Here is a 23,827-nt window from a genome sequence, read left to right on the forward strand (position 1 = left end):
CATCACTGGGCACCTCAAGTTCTTACTAAGTGACAGTCACAAAGTAGCAGTGAGGCCTGACGTCTGCAGCAAACCTGAGCCCTCTCTCATGGAAGCGTATATTGTTTTTCTTTTGCTTTTTTCCTGGCAGGTCAAAAATATGAAGAATAAAGACAAACGTTTAAAGATCATGAATGAGATTCTTAGTGGAATCAAGGTGAGAATCTGAGCGTAGGTGGCTCTCTGTGGGTAAGGACAGAAGCAGCGGCTCTCTTGACCTTCGCAAACCCTGGTAGAGGTGATGGATTCCTGCTTCTCGGCCAGTTGTGTCACATGACTTTTGTTTCATGTCCTCCTGTCCCTCTCAGGTCCTCTGTTGAACCTCTATTTCTATTTATTCACCCTAAATAGCTTGTTTTGTTTTTGACACTTTACTGTAGAAGTTTTTAAACATATAGAAAAATAGAGACTATCATGAACCCCTACGAACTTTTCACCCAGCTCCAGGAATTATCAGCATGCCCTAACTAGTTTCATCTATAAACCCACTCCCCTCACACTTGCTTGATTATTTTAAAGCAAATCTCAGAGATCTTGTCCTTTCATTCATAAATACTGTGTATGTATCTCTAAAAGAAGGACTTATTTTTAAAATATAGACACAATACCATTATCATACCTACAAAAAAAAAATTAACATTCTTTGATACCATCAAAATTCTCCATTTGCCTCATACGTGCCTTTTGTTTGTTTGTTTTGCTGTTGGTTAGGTTGAATAAGGACCCAAAAAATGTCCATGCATGGTATGGCATTTAATTGATAGTGATTTTAATCTACAACAGTTTCTCTCTCTCTCTCTCTCTGTGTGTGTGTGTGTGTCTTGGTCATTCCAAAAAAACTAAGTTATTTGTCTTATTTCCTGTAAATTGATAGTTAGATCTAAAGGTTTGATTGATTTAGAGTTCATTTGGGGGTAGGAGTACCAGGTTGCTTTCAAGTGGTGCTGTGTGCTTCCAAACTGCAGCGATGATGTCTTGAGTGGGCCCAGGCAGTGTCAGCCTGATCCATCCTTTACAAGGTTTCCTGCTAGTCTTTCACTAGAGCGGTAGTTTGTGATGCTGGCAGCACATTAGAATCACCTGAGAAATTTGAAGTTTGTAAAACCCACTGAGGCTGGGGGCCTACTTCAAACCATTTCAATTGGACTCTTTGGGAGCGAGGCCCAGACATGTATATTTTTTTAAGTTCCCTAGGTGATTCTAATATGCCACCAAGGTGAAAAACACTATTGTAAGAATTTTATGATCATGGCCTAGGTCTGTTATTTCATTAGGAACTGCAAAAGAGTGAAATGTTTTAATTCTGTTATTCCCTTGACATTGATTAGCTGGAATTTTATGAAGAAGAATTATCTTTCATCAACTTGTTGTTTACCCTAAAATGAAGTTAGTATGGGATAGGCAGAATAAATTTTTGCTTCTTCCCCTCCATTTATCAGCTTTCATGATAATGCATTTCATCCTCCAGAGGTGACCAATGATTTCTTTTAACTGAATATTGTTTTGAATTAATGCAGCTTAACATTATCCTAAACTTCTTAAAAATAAAACAGAGCCCCCTTTTAACTCCTTGTTAATTCTCCACACAGAGCTCTGATATGTCCTTCTGTTAATGTGGCAAAACTAAAAGGAGAGCTGGTTTTGAATCTCAACTCTACCACTGGGTAGTTTAACTTGCCAAAAGTTTGGGAAGGTTCCCTTGCTTCTCTCAGCTTGTTTCCTTATCATTTAAATGAAGATAATAACTCTACAAATGTAATGTGACTAACTCACCTCAATTTGCCCAGAACTTTTAAAGTCTTAGTACTGGAAGGCCTGTATCCTGGGCAGCCCTTTAGTCCCCAGCAAACTAGAACAGTTAGTCATACTAAGGTTGTTATAAAGTGAGATAATGTATTTAAAATGCTTTGTACATAGTAGATTGTCAATAAATACAAGCTACCTTTCTGTAATCATACTTTATAATCTGGATTTCTATTCCCCACATTTTGGGGACTATATCCTGAAACATGGGTAGATCAGATATACCTGGTGCCCTTTCGGGGACAGTCATGTGAGCTGTATTTTTTTTCAACTTATTAGATCCTGAAATATTTTGCCTGGGAACCTTCATTCAGAGACCAAGTCCAAAACCTCCGAAAGAAAGAGCTCAAGAACCTGCTGGCCTTTAGTCAACTACAGTGTGTAGTAATGTTTATCTTCCAGTTAACTCCAGTCCTGGTGAGTAGCAGAGGGGTCCATGGACATTCGCCTGGGTGTTCACCTGGACCTGCATCAGCTTCCTGAAAAGGAAGTTCACTTTTGATAGACTAGCTGGCACCTCTAGGCCTGACCGCGAGATCCAGGGGACTTGTCCCTCTCACTGCCCCATGCTGCTTTTCCTCCTTTGTCCCACACCCCCAGCTCTAGTTTCACCTTCATGTACTGTACGGTGGTCTGGCAGCCCAGAGCAACTTTTCAAGATGCACAGCAAGCATGTGGTATCAGGAAGGATTGGCTTAGGAGGCTTTCTTGTCTTTTTTGGAAGGTGGTGTAGGTCTATAGTGGATGGAACACTGATAAAGGATCCAGGAGACCTGAACTCTGGTCCTAGTAATCCATTAATTGACTTTGTGACCTTGGGGAAGATATTTCCTCCTCTCCTGGGCTCAGTTTTCTCATCTATACATGAAGATCATCCTTAAGGCGCCTTCAGCTCTGATATACAGTGCTCCTGAAACCTAGCACAATGCTGCTTTGTCCCTTTTAGGAATAAATTGCTTATGACCTTGCCCTTTCCAGGTATCTGTGGTCACATTTTCTGTTTATGTCCTGGTGGATAGCAACAATATTTTGGATGCACAAAAGGCCTTCACCTCCATCACTCTCTTCAACATCCTGCGCTTTCCCCTGAGCATGCTTCCCATGATGATCTCCTCCATGCTCCAGGTAGGTCGGCACTCTCGCTGATGACTGCCTATCTCTGGTTAAGAGCCTTGGATGACTGGCTATCCCATCCCATGTCTAACTTACGCTGGTAAACTTTCAAGAGAGAGAGATCTGTTTGATTTCTGGAGACCAGTGGTTTGACCTTAATAAAATCATGAGTTTTCTGAGCCCCAGTTTATCTAACTATAAAATGAGGATAATTATACCAGTCTCATCTACCTCACAGGGAGACAATCTCTGAAAGCCTTTAGTGAGATTATTATGTTTAGTCCTAGTACTGGGAACATTTCCCAGCCTAGTTTCTCTCATATTTTTCCAAGGCGCTTGAGGTGTTGAGATAGCGTTAGGCAAATACGGCACAAAGGGAGAAGAAAGACCCTCCCTTTGCATAAACCCATGTGTTGGTCAAACCAAATGCAAATTGAGAGCCTTGCGCTATCAGAAAATGAGTCTGGAGTTCAGGAAACCTTGGATGGACCAGAGGAAATGCCTGGGTTCTGAAAACTGAGCATAGCCACTGATATGCGACAAGTACCAGAGCTGCAGAGGAAGGTCACCAGACAGATGAGAAGGCCTGAATGACAGGAGTGTGGTGACTTGATTTATCCCAGAAGAGGCTGGCTTCAGAGAGCTCAGACCATGGGAAAGAGAAGGCCTCCCTGTCCTGGAGGGTGTGAAGAAAAGCTGGCAGATTTGGCAGGTAAAGAAGCAACAGGATCTTTTTAGATGCAATTTATTGCATAAATAGCAAAAGCAAGATCAGCAAAGGTATCAGCTCCCTGCACTCCTGGTCCTCAGGATGACACTGAATCAGAAAGGGTCAGATGGTGGCTGGGCTCATACCTGTAATCTCAACACTTTGGAAGGCTGAGGCAGGCAGATCACCTGAGGTCAGGAGTTTGAGACCAGCCTGGCCAACATGGTGAAACCCCATCTCTACCAAAAAAAACAAAAATTAGCCAGGCATGGTGGCACATGCCTGTAGTCCTAGCTGCTCAAGAGGCTGAGGCACAAGAATCACTTGAACCTGGGAGGTGGAGGTTGCAGTGAGCCAAGATCGCACCCTTGCACTCCAGCCTGGGCGACAGAGTGAGACTTCATCTCAAAACAAAACAAAACGAAACAAAACAAAAGGGTCAGACGGCAATGCAATGTGAGCAGTCGGGTACTTTGTTTTTGAGGAACTGATCCATGCGCAGTTAAATGGTTCTATAGCCTGCTTCTGTACCCTAAGGAGGGAGCAGGCAGAAAGCCTAAGACTTCGTCAGAGCCTGGGTGGCAATGAAAAACCATCTCGTGACAGCCTCCTTGGAAGAAAGGGAAGTAGGTGAGAAACATCCTTGTAGAAGTGCCTCGAAATCTTCCCAAGTTCTCAAGTTCCGGGGGACTGCAGGGTATTCTGCCAACACTTACCTCACCTGCAATTTAAGCTTTGGTTATCTGGCCTGTGTGGAAGTGTGCAGGGTCCCCCTGATGCCATATTCAGTTCCTCTACAGAGGCTCCCAGGAGTGGCTTAGTTAGGATGCTGGATGTGCATCAGGGCATAGACTCAGTTAAAGAAGAGAAAGCCAGGGGCCTAGTTACCAGAACCAGATAGAAGTTAAGTTTTTGTCTTAGAAGGCAGGAGGTAGTTTCTGGAATTAGGGCCAACGACTGGAGAGAGCAGAGGAGTTGAACTCCATGAGTTTGCTTAAGGACTGAAATAGAGCACCCACTTCCATCTGTCTATGGTGGAATAGCTTCCAGGACTGAGTTTGGTGGAGCTTAGGAGATGCCAGCTGTGGCAAATAGAAAATCATGGGCTAATGACAAAGTCAAAATCTCTCTGCTTGTGCTTGTTACTGACTTTAATTCTTGAGATCCTTTGTGTCCCTCTCTAGGCTGGTGTTTCCACAGAGCGGCTGGAGAAGTACTTGGGAGGGGATGACTTGGACACATCTGCCATTCGACATGACTGCAATTTTGGTAAATAAATTTGGAAGTTGCTTCCCAAACTTATTTGCAGTGCTGGTGCCAGAATTTTGATAATGCAAGAACTTAGCAGCAGCAAACTGAAAGAGAGAGCTTGGAGATTTGTCTTGAGCCTATGCTTGCATAAGATACATACTGTTCTTACTTGAATTATGTTTACACTTAGAGCAGATTGCTCAACTAGATTGCTAAATAAAGCTGAGCCAGCTCTTCTGAGGATAAGCAGGGAATCCTGCAAAGGATCCAGAAAGCAGAAGTCAGGATGGAGCCAAGTGTGTGGGATTGGGAAGGTAGCCTAGAGTGAAAGAATACTCCGATTCTGAAGGTTTAAAGGTTGGGGGCCAACCATGGCCAGAGTAGGCAGTAGGACTGGAATCCATGGTGGGGAGGATTTATATATGGAGGTGGAATTCATACAAGGCGACTGGGCAACAGAGGGCCTGAGAGTATACCCAGAGTATGCGTAGGTCAGGAATCTGGCCTTCCAGTAGGCTTGGGAGTTCTGAATCAAAAAAACTTTAGCCAGGCACGGTGGCTCACGCCTGTAATCCCAGCACTTTGGGAGGCTGAGGCGGGCGGATCACCTGAGGTCAGGAGCTGGACACACCAGCATGACCAATATGGAGAAATCCCGTCTCTACTAAAAATACAAAATTAGCTGAGTGTGGTGGCACGTGCCTGTAATCCTGGCTACTCGGGAGGCTGAGGCAGGAGAATCGCTTGAACCTGGGAGGTGGAGGTTGTGGTGAGCTGAGATTGCACCATTGCACTCCAGCCTGGGTGACAGGAGTGAAACTGCATCTCAAAAAAACAAAATGAAACAAACAAACAAAAAAAGGACTTTAAGCTGGACACAGTGGCCTGTAATCCCAGGCCTTTGGGAGGCTGAGCCGGGCAGATTGCTTGAGTCCATGAGTTGGAGACTAGCCTGGGTGACATGATGAAACTCTGTCTCTACTGAAAATACAAAAATTAGCGGGGCATGGTGGTGCATGCCTATAGTCCCGTCTACCTGGAGGCTGAAGCAGGAGAATCTCTTGAGCCTGGAAAGTCAAGGTGGCAGTCAGCCGAGATTGCACCACTGCACTCCAGTCTGGGTGACAAAGTGAGACCATGACTCAAAAAAAAAAGGACTTCATATGCAGGCCACTTCTGATCTCATTCTAGGAGATTTCATTTGCCTCCTGTTAGCATAGGAGCGAGCACTTAGCAGAAAGTGCTGATGGAGTGCTGATGGAGAAAGCGGAGACACATGAGGGCTGAGAAAGGGCAGACAGTCACATGGGGACGTACATTTGACCAAAAGAGGACTTTTTCTCAACAGACAAAGCCGTGCAGTTTTCTGAGGCCTCCTTTACCTGGGAACGTGATATGGAAGCCACAATCCGAGAGTGAGTTGCCTTCTTTCCATCCTAATGTTCTTTAGCATTCTCACTGCCTGGCCTATTCTCAGAAAATTCCGTGTAGTAGAATACATGGGGAAATGAGCTATGTGCGTGTCTTCAATTAGATACCAGTGCAGGACAAACCCCTGGAGAGATGAGCTGAAAGCAAAGGTTCTCAGCCCCTTCCCCCGATAACTGTATTTGCCACCCTGCTTTCCTACTATGGGACCATGAATATCCAGCTGTGATCCCATGAAGACATTTGTGTGTGCAGATTGTGGATGGAGGTGGTGCAGTGTTGGCAGGTGGCCGCGTCTCTGGGTATGGTAGAAGATAAACACAAGAACCTGAATTCAGTATAAGTTCATTCATCCAAGAATAGCAATCAGGAACATTGGAATCTGGCTTCTTAGTGTGAATCTTCTGCACGTAGTGTGTCTCTTAAGCACCATGTGTAATAGCACACCCAATTCATCCACTGAGCACAGCACATAGAGTACACCAGGGGCCTGAATAGGCCATATCTGTCTTTCTTCACAACTGAGCACATCTTTTTTTTTTTTTTTTTTTTTTTTTTTTGAGAGGGAGTCTTGCTCTGTCACCCAGGCTAGAGTGCAGTGGCGCGATCTCGGACAACTGAGCATGTCTTATTATCTCCTTACTATACCCCTGACTTCCCACTCCTCTATCTTGTTCCTATAGTCTTTAACATGGACTCCAGAGCTAGCCCCACGATGAGCTAGGGGCAGGAGCATCTGCTCTGAACCCTCCTAACCCAGCAGGTTCCCTTTCCAGAGAGGAAACTGGGCAGGACTTCCACCATACTGTTATAGGTCTGGAAGAAATTCAGCTCAATGGGCAGATTCAGAAAGACTGTGAACAAGTTCTTAATGTTCCTAGTGTTCTAGAAACTCAAATAACAGGGCTGGCACACAGAGTTTCCAGGAACCTGTTCCAGTGTGGGCCCCTACCCAGCCAGATACAGTCAAATATTCAGGAGAAAGGCCAGGGAATCTACTTTCAGCAAATGTTCCAGGTGACACATTTAGCAGCTAAATTTGGGAAATGTTAATCTAGTCCAATCCCATTAGTAAGAAAGGAGGGGTCCTTAGTCCAAAGGAAGTGACCTTCCAAGATGACATAGCCCAGCAGCGTCAGGGTTGGGACTTGAACCAAGCCAGGTCTCCAGGCCCCCAATAGGGTCTTGTTCAATGGGTAACCATGTTCGTTCTAGGAGAATGTTATCATTGGAAATGCACATTTGGCACAAACAGCTTACAGATGAGTTGGATAAATTAGGGTTCATTGGGGCTCATTCTCTAGCCTTTTAGAGCTAAGAAAAAACAAAAAGAAAAAGTATTAAAGAAGCACTTTGGGGTCTTGTATATCCAAGGCAAATTTTCCAATCTTGAGGGGAAATCTCCTAATACCAGACTTCGTGGAGACTCAGAGAAGTAACTTGAGCTACTCTTTAATACCCAACCCCTGCTATCTCCTTCAAAGACATTCCTCTCTTTCAGTGTGAACCTGGACATTATGCCAGGCCAACTTGTGGCTGTGATGGGGCCTGTCGGCTCTGGGAAGTCCTCCTTGATATCAGCCATGCTGGGAGAGATGGAAAATGTCCACGGGCACATCACCATCAAGGTGAGAGGGAATGCCGTTGCAAACGCCTCTGACTCCCGAATGTCAGCGAGGAGCCTCCCTCTGACTCCCTTCGTGCTTTTGCCTCACTGGGGAGAAGGCACTGAGGGCTAGTAGGTGAGGCCTTGGAGACATCTGGTAGATTTGTGGACTGTGATTTTCTGTCCCATTTCAACTTTATATAATCAGTTGCTGGGGCTAAGATTTGGGAATCTGCATTTTTAAGGAGCTCTAAAGGTGATTCTCATATGCATACTACAGTGTGAAAACTGTTGATTAGAGATGTCTTCCTTCAAAATATAGGCGTTTCTGGCCAGGCGCGGTGACTCACACCTGTAATCCCAGCACTTTGAGAGGCTGAGGCAGGTGGATCACCTGAGGTCAGGAGTTCGAGACTAATCTGGTCAACATGGTGAAACCCCGTCTCTACTAAAAATACAAAATTAGCCAGGCATGGTGGCACGCGCCTATAATCCCAGCTACTTGGGAGGCTGAGGCATGAGAATCACTTGAGCCCAGGAGGGCTGCAGTGAGCCAAGATCATGCCACTGCACTCCAGCCTGAGCAACAGAAAGAGACTCTGTCTCAAAAACAAAAACAACAAAAAAAAGTATAGGCATTTCTGCTTTATCTACGTATTTGTTTCTGAAAAATCACACATTCTGCAAAACTGTACAATAAAAATAACAGGACCTAGGGGAAAAGAATTGTAATAGATCACTAAAAACTTATGTAACTTTGCAATCGAACTACCAACAAAAACAATACCAACCATAGCAATAACATCGAGAGCAATAAAAACAGTAACCTTGTAAAATCAACACCGGCATTTGCACCCAACATTACAGTTAGTCTTGGGCCTCTCTCTCCCTCCTTTGAGAGCTAAATCTTTGATGGCATTTGCTTCCAAAATAAAAATCTGGTGTAAGGTGTTGTCTTCATCAATTATATATACATTTTTTGGGACAGAGTCTCGCTGTGTCATTCAGGCTGGAGTGCAATAGTGCAATCTCAGCTCACTGCAACCTCCATCTCCTGGGTTCAAGCGATTCTCCTGCCTCAGTCTCCCAAATAGCTGGGATTACAGGTGTGTGCCACCATGCCCCACTAACTTTTTTTTTTTAATTTTTTAAAATTTTTTTACTTTAAGTTCCAGGATACATGTGCAGAACGTGTAGGTTTGTTACATAGGTATACGTGTGCCATGGTGGTTTGCTGCACCTATTGACCTGTCATCTAGGTTCCCTCCCCTCGCCCCTCAGCCCCCAATAAGCCCCGGTGTGTGATGCTCCCCTCCCTGTATCCATGTGTTTTCACTGTTCAACTCCCACTTATGAGTAAGAACATGCAGTGTTTGGTTTTCTGTTCCTGTGTTAGTTTGCTGAGGATGATGCTTCTAGCTTCATCCATGTCCCTACAAAGGACATGATCTCATTCCTTTTTATGGCTGCATAGTGTTCCATGGTATATATGTGCCACATTTTCTTTATCCGGTCTATCATTGATGATGCCCAGCTAATTTTTGTACTTTTAGTAGAGGCAGGGTTTCGCCATGTTGTCCAGGCTGGTCTCAAACTCCTGGCCTCAAGTGATCCATCTGCCTCAGCCTCCCAAAGTGCTGGGATTATATGGGTAAGCCACTGCGCCTGGCTAATTATGATTTTTTTTAACACAGAGGAAAATGTTTTCATGGCATCTTCATCAGTACTCTGAACTTTTCCAGAGAGCTAAATTTAGGGAAAATTTTAGCCATTTTTGAATTGTTACCACTATTTGTACCAAAGAGAGGTGTATTTATAGATTTTCAGCTTTTTTTCTTAAGATCTTCATATATTGCTAAGAGTTTCTTTTTAAGTTTGAGAATGCTTCCTCCGATTGATTTATATTGACCTGCTTGGAAAAAAAATTTAAGAACCAGCTGTTCTTCTACAATATACTGACATCATTTCCTGATTTAGCAATCACTAATGAACTAATTTGCAATTTTTTTTTTTTTTTTGAGATGGAGTCTTGCTCTGTCACCCAGGCTGGAGTGCAGTGGCCTGATCTCAGCTCACTGCAAGCTCCACCTCCCGGGTTTACACCATTCTCCTGCCTCAGCCTCCCGAATAGCTGGGACTACAGGCGCCCGCCACATCGCCTGGCTAGTTTTTTGTATTTTTTAGTAGAGATGGGGTTTCACCGTGTTAGCCAGGATGGTCTCAATCTCCTGACCTCGTGATCCGCCTGTCTCGGCCTCCCAAAGTGCTGGGATTACAGGCTTGAGCCACTGCGCCCGGCCTACTAATTTGCAATTTTAAAAACATGCACTATAGCAGAGCAGACTACAGATTTAAGTCTGTCTTCTAACCCCTTTGGGGAAGCTTTTTTTCTTGCTAACTCATAACTGGGTTCTTCCTCAAACACAGGCATTTGTTGGTCTCCATTTCTGGTTGTTCTTTTTTTTTTTTTTTTTTTGAGACGGAGTCTCAGTCTGTCACCCAGGCTGGAGTGCAGTAGTGCACGATCTCGGCTTACTGCAACCTCTGCCTCCTAGGTTCAAGCAATTCTCTGCCTCAGCCTCCTGAGTAGCTGGGATTACAGGCACAAGTCACCACGCCCGGCTAATTTTGTATTCTTAGTAGAGACAGGGTTTCACCATCTTGGCCAGGCTGGTCTTGAACTCCTGACCTTGTGATCCACCTGCCTCAGCCTCCCAAAGTACTGGAATTACAGGCGTGAGCCACCGCGCCCGGCCTCCATCTCTGTTTTTTGTTTGTTTGTTTGAGATGGAGCCTCACTCTGTATCCCAGGCTGGAGTGCAGTGGCCCAATCTGAGCTCACTGCGGCCTCTGCCTCCTGGGTTCAAGGGATTCTCCTGCCTCAGATTCCCGAGTAGCTGGGATTACAGACTCGTGCCACCATATCCAGCTACTTTTTGTGTTTTTAGTAGAGATGGAGTTTCACCATGTTGGCCAGGCTGGTCACTCCTGACCTCAGGTGATTCGCCTACTTTGACCTCCCAAAGTGCTGGGATTACAAGCGTGAGCCACCGCACCCAGGCTCCATCTCTCTTTGGATATAATCTTGCTTCCTAAGATGTCATCTATGCCAGGGGTCCCCAACCCCTGGGCCTCAGACTGGTACTGTTCCATGGCCTGTTGGGAACCAGGCTACACAGGAGAAGGTGAGTGGCGAGCGAGCATTACCACCTGAGCTCCACCTCCTGTCAGATCAGCAGCAGCATTAGATTCTCATAGGACCACGAACCCTTTTGTGAACTGCACATGCCAGGGATCTAGGCTGCATCTACTGCCTGATGATCTGAGGTGGAACAGTTTCATCCTGAAACCATCTCCCACCACCACCCCATCCATGGAAAAATTGTCTTCCACAAAACTGGTCCCTGGTGCCAAAAAAGGTTGGGGACCGCTGATCTATACCATTCCCTCGTCAGTGTTAGCCCTTTGTTGCTCCTAGTAAATTCAATTGGGTTTGACCAAAACCCTCTTCTAGAAGCAACACACACATTTATCATCTAATTTTCAGGATCATGGCTGGAAAACATAGTAAAAGGGGGGCTTTTGATGGTGAAGAGGATATTGAGTCCTGAGAGTGGAATAACTACAAGCACATGAATAAATATCAGATCCTCAGTCATCCTGATGCACAGTTCTTCAAATTTAAACTCCATTTGTTTCTTCCCCCTCTCCAGCCACCTCATCCTTCAACCCTGCATTTCTGGAGGTGCAGATGTAAATGGTCTGATCCTTTTTCATCTAGGGCACCACTGCCTATATCCCACAGCAGTCCTGGATTCAGAATGGCACCATCAAGGAAAACATCCTTTTTGGAGCTGAGTTGAATGAAAAGAGGTACCAGCAAGTCCTGGAGGCCTGTGCTCTCCTCCCAGACTTGGAAATGCTGCCTGGAGGAGATTTGGCTGAGATTGGAGAGAAGGTACTTGGGATAACAAGGGATCTTCAAGGGTGAAGGCATATTGAAGAGAAAAAGTGAGGATGGTGGTGAAGAACTACACAGGGTCACAATATTCCACGTAATAACTCAGAATTTTAAAACTTTTTGCTTGGAAGCAGATACAGGAATTATGTAATTTAAATCAAAGATGATGAGGCAAAGGCCATAAGAAGTTAACAGTGACTGGCCCAAGGTTGATCTCACAGGAGGTTGGACAGAAGTGGGACCAGAGCCTAGGTGTCCTGATTCTACTTCTGTATCAGCAAGGCCAGGGGAAGATTCTACTAATCTGCTTTGAACACTTAGACGTTTACTGTGAATTATCTTCTGATGTTATTAAAGGCCTTTCCTAAAAATAGATTTTTAGGTCTGGGCACAGGAGTTTGAGACCAACCTGACCAACAAGGTGAAACCCCATCTCTACTAAAAATACAAAAATTAGCCTTGCGTGGTAGCAGGCGCCTTTAGTCCCAGCTACTCAGGAGGCTGAGACAGGAGAATTGCTTGAACCAAGGAGGCAGAGGTTGCAGTGAACTGAGATTGTGCCACTGCACTCCAGCCTGGGCAATGGAGCAAGACTCCATCTCAAAAAAAGAAAAAGATTTTTAATGACTATATTGTATTTATTATATAGATCTAGCATAATTTATTTTGAAATCTCTAAATAAAAACCTGCATATTTAGGATGTTTTCATCCTCCCTCCCCAGTACTAGAAATAAATGTAGCAATCTTTGGGAACAAAAAATATCAAGATGTTAGAAGATTAGTGAAGATACAGCTCTAGAGTAATTTTGTTCATTAATTAGCATACACTTATTGAGCACCTACTATATGCCAAATACTGTTTTAAGTGCTGGGGTTACATCCATGAACGAAACAGAAAAAACCTCTGTTCTACATTCTCATGGGGTGACAAGCAACAAAACCATTAAATAAGTAAATTATCTGATAAAAAGTGATAAGTTGGCCATATCTTTAATTGTTGGGCCTAAAGTTATTTATTTGAATCAGTTCTTTATTTGTATAAAGGAACTTGTTAGATTTTTAACCCCTTGACACCTTATTGAGATAAATTTCTTCCTTTTACCCCTCCCTATTAGATTCTGTGAAGGTGGGTCTAGGGAGTAGTGCTTAATATAAATTATTTTCTTCTTCAGGGTATAAATCTCAGTGGGGGTCAGAAGCAGCGGATCAGCCTGGCCAGAGCTACCTACCAAAATTTAGACATCTATCTTCTAGATGACCCTTTGTCTGCTGTGGATGCTCATGTAGGAAAACATATTTTTAATAAGGTCTTGGGCCCCAATGGCCTGTTGAAAGGCAAGGTGAGAAATCATTGAACATGATGAAGATACAAAGGTTGGGGTGGGAGGGAGAGGGGAGGACATGTCTGGCAAGTAAGACAGGGAAGATGGTGGACATACGGTAATTAACACAACTTCATATTATTTTTATAGACTCGACTCTTGGTTACACATAGCATGCACTTTCTTCCTCAAGTGGATGAGATAGTAGTTCTGGGGAATGGCACAATTATAGAGAAAGGATCCTACAGTGCTCTCCTGGCCCAAAAAGGAGAGTTTGCTAAGAATCTGAAGACATTTCTAAGACATACAGGCCCTGAAGAGGAAACCACAGGTATGTAAGGAGGATTGGGACAAGATAGAATTTGGGCCATGGAGGGAATGGTAAACCAGTATCTACTTCCTGAACTGTACAGTATCCAGTGAACTAGATTTGGAAGCGAACTACCCAGAGATTCAAACTCTGCTTTCTGGGTTTTGAGTCTCTTTGAGGAAACATAGAAATTGAAACTCTATGCCTGGGCCAAACTGGTGGCTTATCCTGCTCATCTGATGTCTGACACGCAATCAAAGGACACTCTTTAGAAGGGCACAACTGAAAGTCTGAATGAGTAACCCTTGTGGAAGAAACACCAGTGGCACAACAGTCCCTCTTTTAGGGATGCTATGTTCCTATTGACTCTAGTCACACATGTTACCCCATCTACCCCAAATCCATTAAACAACTTCCTCAACAGCTTCCTGGGCTGGCACTATTAGTGTACTGCTAAATTCTTGGTAAATCCTAACAAAGGGATTTTGATTAATATACCAAAACCACTGGGTGTTTGAACCAGAAAAAAAAAATTATGGCAGTTGCATAGTCTCAGAGTATACCATAGCAATAGCCTCTAATATCACCACCATTGGGTTCACCAGTTAGCCCTAGTCAGCAGTGGAGCTCTGTTTACTGTGACCCTTCCCAAGGACCTGCCAACAGCAGTCCTGTGCATAGGTCTGGTTATCACCCTCAGGTGGTCACCAGCAGGAGTTCAGGTCTGAGAAAGCCAGGGCAGAAGGGTGTAGGAGCATTCCAGAAATCAGTCAGATGAGGGAGTAGCTACACAGCCTACAAGTGGTAGCATGTTCTGACCATGAAGTGAGGACAAGTAATGGTTTAAAACTACCCTGGGAGGGCCGGGCTCGATGGCTCATGCTTGTAATCCCAGCACTTTGGGAGGTTGAGGCGGGTGGATCGCCTGAGGTCAGGAGTTCGAGACCAGCCTGACCAACATAGAGAAACCTTGTGTCTACTAAAAACACAAAATCAGCCAGGCATGGTGGCACATGCCTGTAATCCCAGCTGCTTGGGAGGCTGAGGCAGGAGAATTGTTTGAACCTGGGAAGCAGAGATTGCGGTGAGCTGAGATCCCTCCATTGCACTCTAGCCTGGGCAACAAGAGTGAAACTCCATCTCAAAAAAAAATAAAAAATAAAAATAAATAAAAAAAAAAAAACCACCCTGGGAAGCCCAAGAGTTTGAAAGAAAAATCTAAGCCAGGGCTGGATGCGGTGGCTCACACCTGTAATCCCAGCACTTTGGGAGGCCAAGGCAGAAGAATCACTTGAGCCCAGGAGTTTGAGACCACCCTGGGCTATATAGTGAAACCCCATCTCTGCTCAAAAAAAAAAAAACAGAAGAAAAATCTAAACCAGGAAGTTTGTAAGCTTTGGAGGAAGAAGGCAGGAACAAAGAACAGGATGGTGTAGGTGACAGAAATTGGGAGCCTGGCCAGGAGAGTGGGGCAGGAGTATCAGGGAACAGCAGAAAGGAGCGATTGAAAGCTTTGTATCAACCTTTATGTGCTCCAGATAGTAGCCTGGAGAAAACAAAAAGCACCTGCCTGGAGTGGGGAGTGAATGTCCCAAGGAAAGAACAGTGTCTACCGCTAGAGTTCCCTGAGTTATTGCTCAACCACATCACCATGGTTACTGTAAGAAAATTGGGCAGTTGTCCTATGCTAATGGTAAACATTTTTTTCTGATTAGCCTGGATCTGAGTTTCTGGATTCTGTTATAAACCCCTTTTCCTTTGAAGAATCCTGTCTTTAATGTACAAAGAACAGTTTGCAAAACACTCCTGTAAGCCCTTTTTCTGGTGAACACTGAGAGAACATTTCTGAGCAGTTTTGTAAGCTCCAGAGCCTAGGATGCTGCTGCGTTGGCCCTGGGATCTGGGACTTGGTGGAATGAAGAGAAGGGCAGGAGGGCAAGCTGAGCTGCACTGAGATTGGTTCTGTGTATGAGTTTCCTAATTAGCTGCCTTAACAACACATCACAAACTGAATGGCCACACATTTCTGGAGGCTGGAAGGGCAAGATCAAGGTGTCAGCAGGATTAGTTCTTTCTTAAGGTGCTAGGCAATAATCTGTTCAAGGCCTCTCACCTAGTTTCCAGTGGTTTGGCAATCTTTGTTATTGCTGTTTGTTGTCGTTGTTCTTCCTATTTGTTTCATTTCCTGGACTAATTCTGTTAAGTCTGTATTCTTTGTCATTGTCATGTGTGACCACTGAGGTCTCTGTTTGGTTGGCTTAGTGGTCAGCTAGTGATTAGACAGAGACTTCCTTAAATGCTTGGAAACAATAAATGTCTCAGCCTTTGCTGAGAGGCTCTGTGTGTGTGTTGTGGGTGATGGGGAGCATGTCTTCAGCGCTCCAGCAATTTACATCTCTGCCTTAGCCTTCACTTCCTGCTTATACAGAGCCACATGGTCAGCCAGAAGTGAGAGATTAGAGCCCTCTTCCATCTTTCCTGGACATGTGCACAGCTCTGCATGTGTACGTGGCATTCTAGATTGCTGGGAATATATCAGAGAGATCAAAGCCCCTGTGAGCATCTTATTTCCCAGCTTTTCCTTTTAAGTTTTTGGTCAGCTTCTTATATGCCCCAAGTGTTATCACCACCTCAGGCAGCTGCTGTGATGTTAAATAATTGCTGCTGATTGTTTGAGCTAGCTCAGCATTAGGTCAAATAGGCCCTGTAAATGGGGGTTTTCAGGGAATTCCAGATAGGTGAGATAATGTCAGTTCTCCAGGGATGGGGCTTTTGGGAGCATTCTGAACCCACTCTGCCCCCTCCAGTGGCTGCTAGGCTGCTGGTTTTCATGGCTACTAGGATTGTATGGCTGTTAGTTTTCTAGGCTGTAGCAGCCAAGGAGAGGGGGACAGAAATAGGATAAGTTAAACTGCCACCAAGCTTACTGTTATTACTGAGTGTCAGCTCTTCAAAAAAACAAGTGCTCCTGGGATTGTTGCAAGCCTTTGGTTAATTTCAGAGCTCTGAAAAAGTTGACTTTGACCATTTTTTGGTCATTATTCTTATTGCTTTTATGGAGGAGTAGATATCTGGAGGTTCCTATTCTACCATCCCCACTGATGCCCACACTATGTCTTATATTTTATTTTATTTTCAGGGTATGTCTTTTAAGTGCTTTAAATTAATATAAGTTTGTTAAACTATTTGAATTTCAAGATGAACATTTTCTTTTCTTTTATTTTCTTTTTTGAGAGAGTCTCAGTCTGTTGCCCAGGCTGGAGTACATTGGCACAATCATGGCTCACCTTCAACCTCCTATGTTCAAGTGATCCTCCCACCTCAGCCTCCCAAGTAGCTGGGACCACAGGCATGCACCACCACACCCTGCTAATTTTTAAATTTTTTTGTAGACATAGAGTTTCCCTGTGGTGTCCAAGGTGGTCTCAAACTCCTGGGCTGAAGTGATCCTCCCACCTTGGCCTCCCAAAGGGCTGGGATTACAGGTGTGAGCCACCATGCTCTGCCAAGATGAGCATTTTCTTTTTTTTTTTTTTTTTTTTTTTTTTTGAGACGGAGTCTCGCTCTGTCGCACAGGCTGGGGTGCAGTGGCCGGATCTCAGCTCACTGCAAGCTCCGCCTCCTGGGTTCACGCCATTCTCCCGCCTCAGCCTCCCGAGTAGCTGGGACCACAGGCGCCCGCCACCTCGCCCGGCTAATTTTTTTTTTTTTTGTATTTTTTAGTAGAGACGGGGTTTCACCGTGTTAGCCAGCATGGTCTCGATCTCCTGACCTCGTGATCCGCCCATCTCGGCCTCCCAAAGTGCTGGGATTACAGGCTTGAGCCACCGCGCCCGGCCTAAGATGAGCATTTTCAATTTACAATCACTTCTTTAGTCAATTCTGAGAATGTGACTCTTCTATATGTCTACCATAATCCTTAAAACTCTTTCCTCCTCCAAAGGAACCTGGGCATTTCTAGGAATTTTCTTCTCCATTTTGACCATTTTCTCTTCCAGTGGAATATTAATTCATCTCTCCTTTATCCTGATATTTCTTAATAACAAGATGTAGTAATAACTATTTATGGAGGATTTATGGAGTAAAGTATTCCGTCCTGTATGTACATCTGGGATCCCTTGCTGAAACCAGCAAGATCAGAGAAGGCTTCTCTCTCCTTGTTCATAGGACTGACAGGGCTCTATGCAGCTCTTTCCCTAACCTCTAGTGTGTCTCCCTAGTCCATGATGGCAGTGAAGAAGAAGACGATGACTCTGGGCTGATATCCAGTATGGAAGAGATCCCTGAAGATGCAGCCTCCATAACCATGAGAAGAGAGAACAGCTTTCGTCGAACGCTTAGCCGCAGGTTGGCCATCTATTCAGCTGGCAGCCCTCGTCAGCTCCATATTTCCACTTGATCTTTTTCTTTTTCTTCCTGGGCTTTTCCTGTGAGGGTTAACACCATGGACACTCCAAGCTCTTCCTTTGTTTCTTGTATGAGCGGGGATGGGGAAAAACCGGGATTGTGTCAGTTTCCCCTGGTCATCTGCCCTGAAATGTGCTTTGATGCCAGCTGAGCGACTATGACATCTGCTTGCAAGAAGACCCTTGGGAATCGCCTGCATGCTCAGGGAAGCTTCTCTCTCTCAGTTCTAGGTCCAGCGGCAGGCATCTGAAGTCCCTGAAAAACTCCTTGAAAACTCGGAATGTGAAAAGCCTGAAGGAAGATGAAGAACTAGTGAAAGGACAAAAACTAATTAAGAAGGAATTCGTAGAAACTGGAAAGGTGAACACCACACAAAAAAGTAGCATTTGAGGTGTTATAAGGTTCAGAACCCAAAATTTTTAATGTTAAGTGAAAATTGAACGCATACTTACAGGAGCAATATGTCCTCTGTCCTTTGCAAATTTTCAGATTCATTATTAACATGTTAGCAGAGGCTGTGGGCTTTCTACCAAGTCATATTTCCATAAAGAATGCCATGTTTCCTGTGAATGTCCTCATCCCACACTTCATGAGTGTTTGATTCCATTCTGATGTGTGGAGGAACAGGAAAACTCAGACCTAGAGCACATAATTCAAATTAATGAAATTTAACCACAAATTTCAAGGTCAGCAGTAGAACCCCATCATGTGTTCTACTCTGATTTTTTGTTTGTGTGTTTATTTTAGAGACAGGTCTCACTATGTTGCCCAGGCTGTACTGAAACCCCTGGGCTCAAGAGATCCTCCCGCGCCAGCCTTCTGAGTAGCTGGGACTACAGGGGCATGCTACCATGTCTTGCTTGTCCCAATCTATTTTATATCTTCTTCTCTTAAATGCCTTTAGCTTTTATGATTATTTACCCTGCATTGTATTTCAGCATTGTTCTATTCTTCCTGGCACAGTGCAGAAATGGTGACCACAGACTACCAAATTTTGCTACCTGCTACCTATGCTCCCAGGGGCCTCCACTTCTCCTTGTGGTTGGCATTCTAGGTGATTCCTTATCAAAAACCATTAGGGAGTTCTACTAATATTGAGGTGGGGACTTTGCAGGTGAAGTTCTCCATCTACCTGGAGTACCTACAAGCAGTAGGATTTTTTTCAATATTCTTCATCATCCTTGCGTTTGTGATGAATTCTGTGGCTTTTATTGGATCCAACCTCTGGCTCAGTGCTTGGACCAGTGACTCTAAAATCTTCAATAGCACCGACTATCCAAAATCTCAGAGGGACATGAGACTTGGAGTCTACGGAGCTCTGGGATTAGCGCAAGGTATGTCTGATGGCTACGGCATCTTACAGAATCTGTCTGGACCCTGTACTTTTCCTGGACTCAGGAATGCATTTGCTGTTATGTCCTGGGCACAAGTCATCAGGGATTCCTGTGCATGGTGCTGACAAAACTGCTTCCATTTCTAGGTATATTTGTGTTCATAGCACATTTCTGGAGTGCCTTTGGTTTCGTCCATGCATCAAATATCTTGCACAAGCAACTGCTCAACAATATCCTTCGAGCACCCATGAGATTTTTTGACACAACACCCACAGGCCGGATTGTGAACAGGTTTGCCGGTGTAAGTATCTCAAGGACTGTCAGGTGGTATGTTTATATACTGAGGATCTTTCTGACAGGGAGGAATTATCATGTCCCCCCAGACAACACTGTTCAGTTCCAGTTCTTTTGTCCACTCAACATGCAGGTGTTTCTTGAGTACTTGCTGTGAGCTCCCAAGGATCCTGGAGATTCAGGGATGAACATCTCTGACCCTTCAAGTAACTCAGCATCTAGTGAAGAAGACAACCAAGGAAGTGAAGGATTATAATAGAATATAGTAAAACCAGTAACAACAGTGTGTAGAAAAGTGGTCTGGGAGTACAAAGGAAAAAAGGCACTACCCCAGCCTGAGTGATAAAGGTAGGAAATGTCAGAAAAGGTGAAACTTAAGTCATAGAAGCAAGCCAGGGAGATGGTGAGGGTTGGGGGCAGGGATGGCAGTAGAGCAGGGTGAGAAGGATTATTCTGCAGAGGAAAGAACATAAATAAAAGCACTGTCACTGCCTGGGACAGGAAATACAATAGTAGGATAACCCTTTGCTTGGCCTCTGCCTCCATTCCTGAAATTTCTATCTTGAATGCTTTAAGAATGAGTAAATTTGGTCTGGACTACGAAATAGAGCCATCGGTGATTTTAAGAAGTTCTCAGATATTGTTTCTATCTACCCCAGATCCTGGAACCCTTGGCATTCATTCACTCATTCATTCAACAACCTTGATTGAGCACTTTCTATGAGCCAAGTACTGTACTGGGCACCGGGGCACTCAATGAATATGAAGATTATAGATGTCTCTCTGCCATGGGTCAGACCCAACTCATTGATTTTTTAGTGTATCTGAGATGGGAATTCAGGAACAGAGGCAGAGAGCAGGCAATTCTGAATGACAAGTAACTATCACCAGCACAGTTTTTAGCCCTCTGCTTATGGAGCAGCTCTGGACTCTTGTTTGTTGGCCTTGGGGCAGACAGAAAGTGTAGCTCGCAGTCCACAGCCAGATTCTGGGGACACAGTAAACACTTCAAAAGTGGGTCGTTAACTGGTCCCCCTGTGTCACCTTCCTCTGGGGCAGAAACAGTGGGCATGATGTCACTAGAGACAACTTCAATGGCCTTTCTGCTCTTTACTAGAACCTAAAAGAACACTCCATTTGGGGTGAGAAATTTCTCGTAGTAATTTTACAAAGATCACAGTTTTCCCCATGTTGTAACATATATAATCTTCTGGGAAAGAGAACACAGGGGTTTTCTGTGAGTTACTTAGGCAACAGTCATAGTTTGAAGACTACGTTTGCATGAAAAAGGAAACTGTCATTAATTATATAGTAAGTTTTGTTGGGGAGGTGGCTCAGACCCATTAAGAGGAGTCTGATCAAGGGGCCTCTGGGATCGATGGCTGAATTAAGAGGAGATGGAGTGGAGGAAGGAAAGATGGAGACTCTGTGCCAGGTAAGGGTCAAAAGTAATCTGCATAGAACTGATAACTGGTAAGGATTTCTTTTCTCTGCCAACTGTGGGTATAGTTATTTGCATTCTGATAGGACTTTGGGAAAGGTAGGTTAGACTCAGGAGTCATCCTGATTCAGAGCTTTCTTGGAAGACCGTTATCCCTGATCCAGTTTGAGAAATTCCAGCGATAACTTAAACTCACTTTGGTACTCACATATTACTAATCATAGAATCAATATAATCCTCAGAAATGTAGGCAAGGGCAACCCAAAATATAAACCAAGCTTCTTGAGTGTTCTCCAAACCATCCATCCATTGATTCGTTTTCTTATTTGTTCATTTATTCTACATGACTCGAAGGCAACATGGCAGTAAGACACGTCTGTTCCCACTGGGTTCCTTGGTTAGAACATTGTCCAGGCAGGTTCACGTTCAACCCTAGCTCCCTTCCCCTTGGTCCTCTATGCTTGGCAGAGGAAACAACTTCCTGAGTATCAGTCAAGAGTGAGTGGCAGGGCCTGATGACCAGAGCCTCCAAGCAAATGTTTATCAAATGCCTGTTATGTGCCAGGCTCTGTTCTAGGTACTCAATGGAATTAGGACCTGTGTAAAGTTAGAATAATTGAATTGGCTTGGTTACGGGAGAAGAATTTACCTGTAAGGCTCTATTAGCTTACAATGATTATGAATGGTTTAGTAAATCTGAGAAGTGGGAATTTCACTGAGAAGCATGAAAACTTTTACCAAATCTGTTGAAAAAGGTAAAGGATGACTGCCATCATCTGTTTGGAGGGATTTTTATAAATGAATAATTTTTTTTTTTTTTTTTTTGATACGAAGTCTCACTCTGTCACCCAGGCTGGAGTGCAGTGGCATGATCTTGGCTCACTGCAACCTCCACCTCCCAGGTTCAAGTGATTTTCCTGCCTCAGCTTCCTGAGTAACTGGGATTACAGGCACATGCCACCATGCCCAGCTAATTTTTGTATTTTTAGTAGAGACGGAGTTTCACCATGTTGGTCAGGCTGGTCTTGAACTCCCAATCTCAGGTGATCCACCTGCCTTGGCCTCGCAAAGTGCTGGGATTACAGGTGTGAGCCACCGTGCCCAGCCTAAATGAAGAAATTATGGAAATGAAATTGGTTATTGGGGTGAGCAGTGCAGCCTAGTGCAAATGGACACAATGAAATGATTACATGAAGGAGTACTGGGAACAAACAGAATCCAGCAGATCCCTTGCTAGGACACGGAAGATGTAAACTATCTTAGGAAGACCTCGATGATGGTGTAGCTCTCCTAATTGTTTTCCTAGGATATTTCCACGGTGGATGACACCCTGCCTCAGTCCATGCGCAGCTGGGTTACATGCTTCTTGGGGATAATCAGCACCCTTGTCATGATCTGCATGGCCACGCCTGTCTTCACCATCATCGTCATTCCTCTTGGCATTATTTATGTATCTGTTCAGGTAGGTTTGGAAATTTGGCTAAGTCATCCTTCCTCTCTATTTACAAAAGCCCAGCCTCTTTCCTGAGAATCTTCTTTGGTTCATTGCTAGTCCTTCATTCCTCCCCTCAGCATCTTTGCCATTTAGTCATACATTGGCATACCCAGGAGCCCACAGGCCACTGTCTGAAGCTGAAGTGAGAGCATCAGTGGGTGCACCATTCATGGCAAATGTCACCCTAACTGCTGCCCGCCTCCCACTCCCTGGAAGCTTAGGTGGGACAGATTTATGTTTGGATCCAAGACTACTTTGAGATTGGCTCTGGATACAGTCTTGCAGCTCCATAAGATCCCCCATGACGATTAGGTCGGTTCCAGAAGAGCCATGCTGTGGTGCTTCCTTGGTTGACTTTGGACAGGGATAGCTGCTTGGAGATGTCACTCAGCAGCAGCTGGGTCTCTCTTTTTACTTCGGCAAAGTTCTAGTTTCACTGGGGTGTCTGTGGGTAGTTTAGGCTCAATTCCGGCGTATTCTTCGAGGGAATATGCACCTTGAAAGCAAAACAGGGAAACTGGAATGAGTGGAAGGAACCCTATTCCCACAATAAAATGGATGAGGGAGGGGGAGTCTGTGGGGGAACTCTGGTCCCACCAGCTGCTTTTGTGGTGAACTGTTTGCCTGGGGAAACAATTCTGAAGACATTGTGGTCAGGGGCCTGTGGCCTTGTGGCCTGCGATTGGCGGCTCCCGCCGTGTCCACGTGCAGTTCCTCAGGCACACTGTCACTATAGTGGCCTTTTAACTGTTAATAACAAACCAACAAACAAGAAGCAGGGTTATTGGAGGGGACGTCTGTACATCCCTGTATAACATTTTGCATCCCGACTCTCCAATGCCCCACTCTTCCCAGGTTTCAACAAATCCTCACAGAATCTAGTAGCAGCACGGACTCATTCCACTCCCCCTGGCCCTCAGGCCACAGGGTTCTTCCTGCGTTGGACTCCACCCTGTTCCAGTTCTTACCCCCTCAGCACACTGCATACCTCCAGAATTCTCTGTACCTTCACACACCACTGAGGCACAGTTTTGGTCACTTACCTGAACAGATTCTTCCATTTTTACCCAAACCTAGGCATGCCTTTTTCTGGCCATTTCCTGCCCATCCCCATGGGCCCCGCTGCCTTTACAAAATCCTTTTGAGGACGTTTTCTCTAATGAGTACAGAAACTGTCACATGGACGAGATCCATAGATCTGGGGGATATGGGTTAGGCAGACGGAACTCCTCGGGAGGTTTGGAGACTCAAAGCTCTGAGGCTGTGGTGTGGTCTCCTCATGTTCACCCGCCTCTGTTCCCCGCCAACCCCAG

At 44.7% G+C, this 23,827-nt stretch overlaps 1 protein-coding gene across 1 annotated transcript in view; it reads left to right on the forward strand.

Moving 5' to 3' along the window:
• Positions 1–23,827, forward strand: part of ABCC2 (ATP binding cassette subfamily C member 2) — a 61,278-nt gene that overhangs the window by 24,871 nt on the left and 12,580 nt on the right. Inside the window, exons 11-24 of the mRNA XM_025396839.1 lie at positions 131–196; positions 2,122–2,259; positions 2,821–2,967; positions 4,849–4,933; positions 6,264–6,330; positions 7,845–7,971; positions 11,731–11,907; positions 13,084–13,251; positions 13,384–13,564; positions 17,764–17,890; positions 18,175–18,310; positions 19,065–19,284; positions 19,431–19,585; positions 22,326–22,481. Coding sequence (XP_025252624.1) covers positions 131–196; positions 2,122–2,259; positions 2,821–2,967; positions 4,849–4,933; positions 6,264–6,330; positions 7,845–7,971; positions 11,731–11,907; positions 13,084–13,251; positions 13,384–13,564; positions 17,764–17,890; positions 18,175–18,310; positions 19,065–19,284; positions 19,431–19,585; positions 22,326–22,481 — 1,950 coding nt within the window. The remainder of the gene's footprint in view (positions 1–130; positions 197–2,121; positions 2,260–2,820; positions 2,968–4,848; positions 4,934–6,263; positions 6,331–7,844; positions 7,972–11,730; positions 11,908–13,083; positions 13,252–13,383; positions 13,565–17,763; positions 17,891–18,174; positions 18,311–19,064; positions 19,285–19,430; positions 19,586–22,325; positions 22,482–23,827) is intronic.

This window comes from Theropithecus gelada, chromosome 9 (assembly GCF_003255815.1).
Source record: "Theropithecus gelada isolate Dixy chromosome 9, Tgel_1.0, whole genome shotgun sequence".
Taxonomy (NCBI): domain Eukaryota; kingdom Metazoa; phylum Chordata; class Mammalia; order Primates; family Cercopithecidae; genus Theropithecus; species Theropithecus gelada.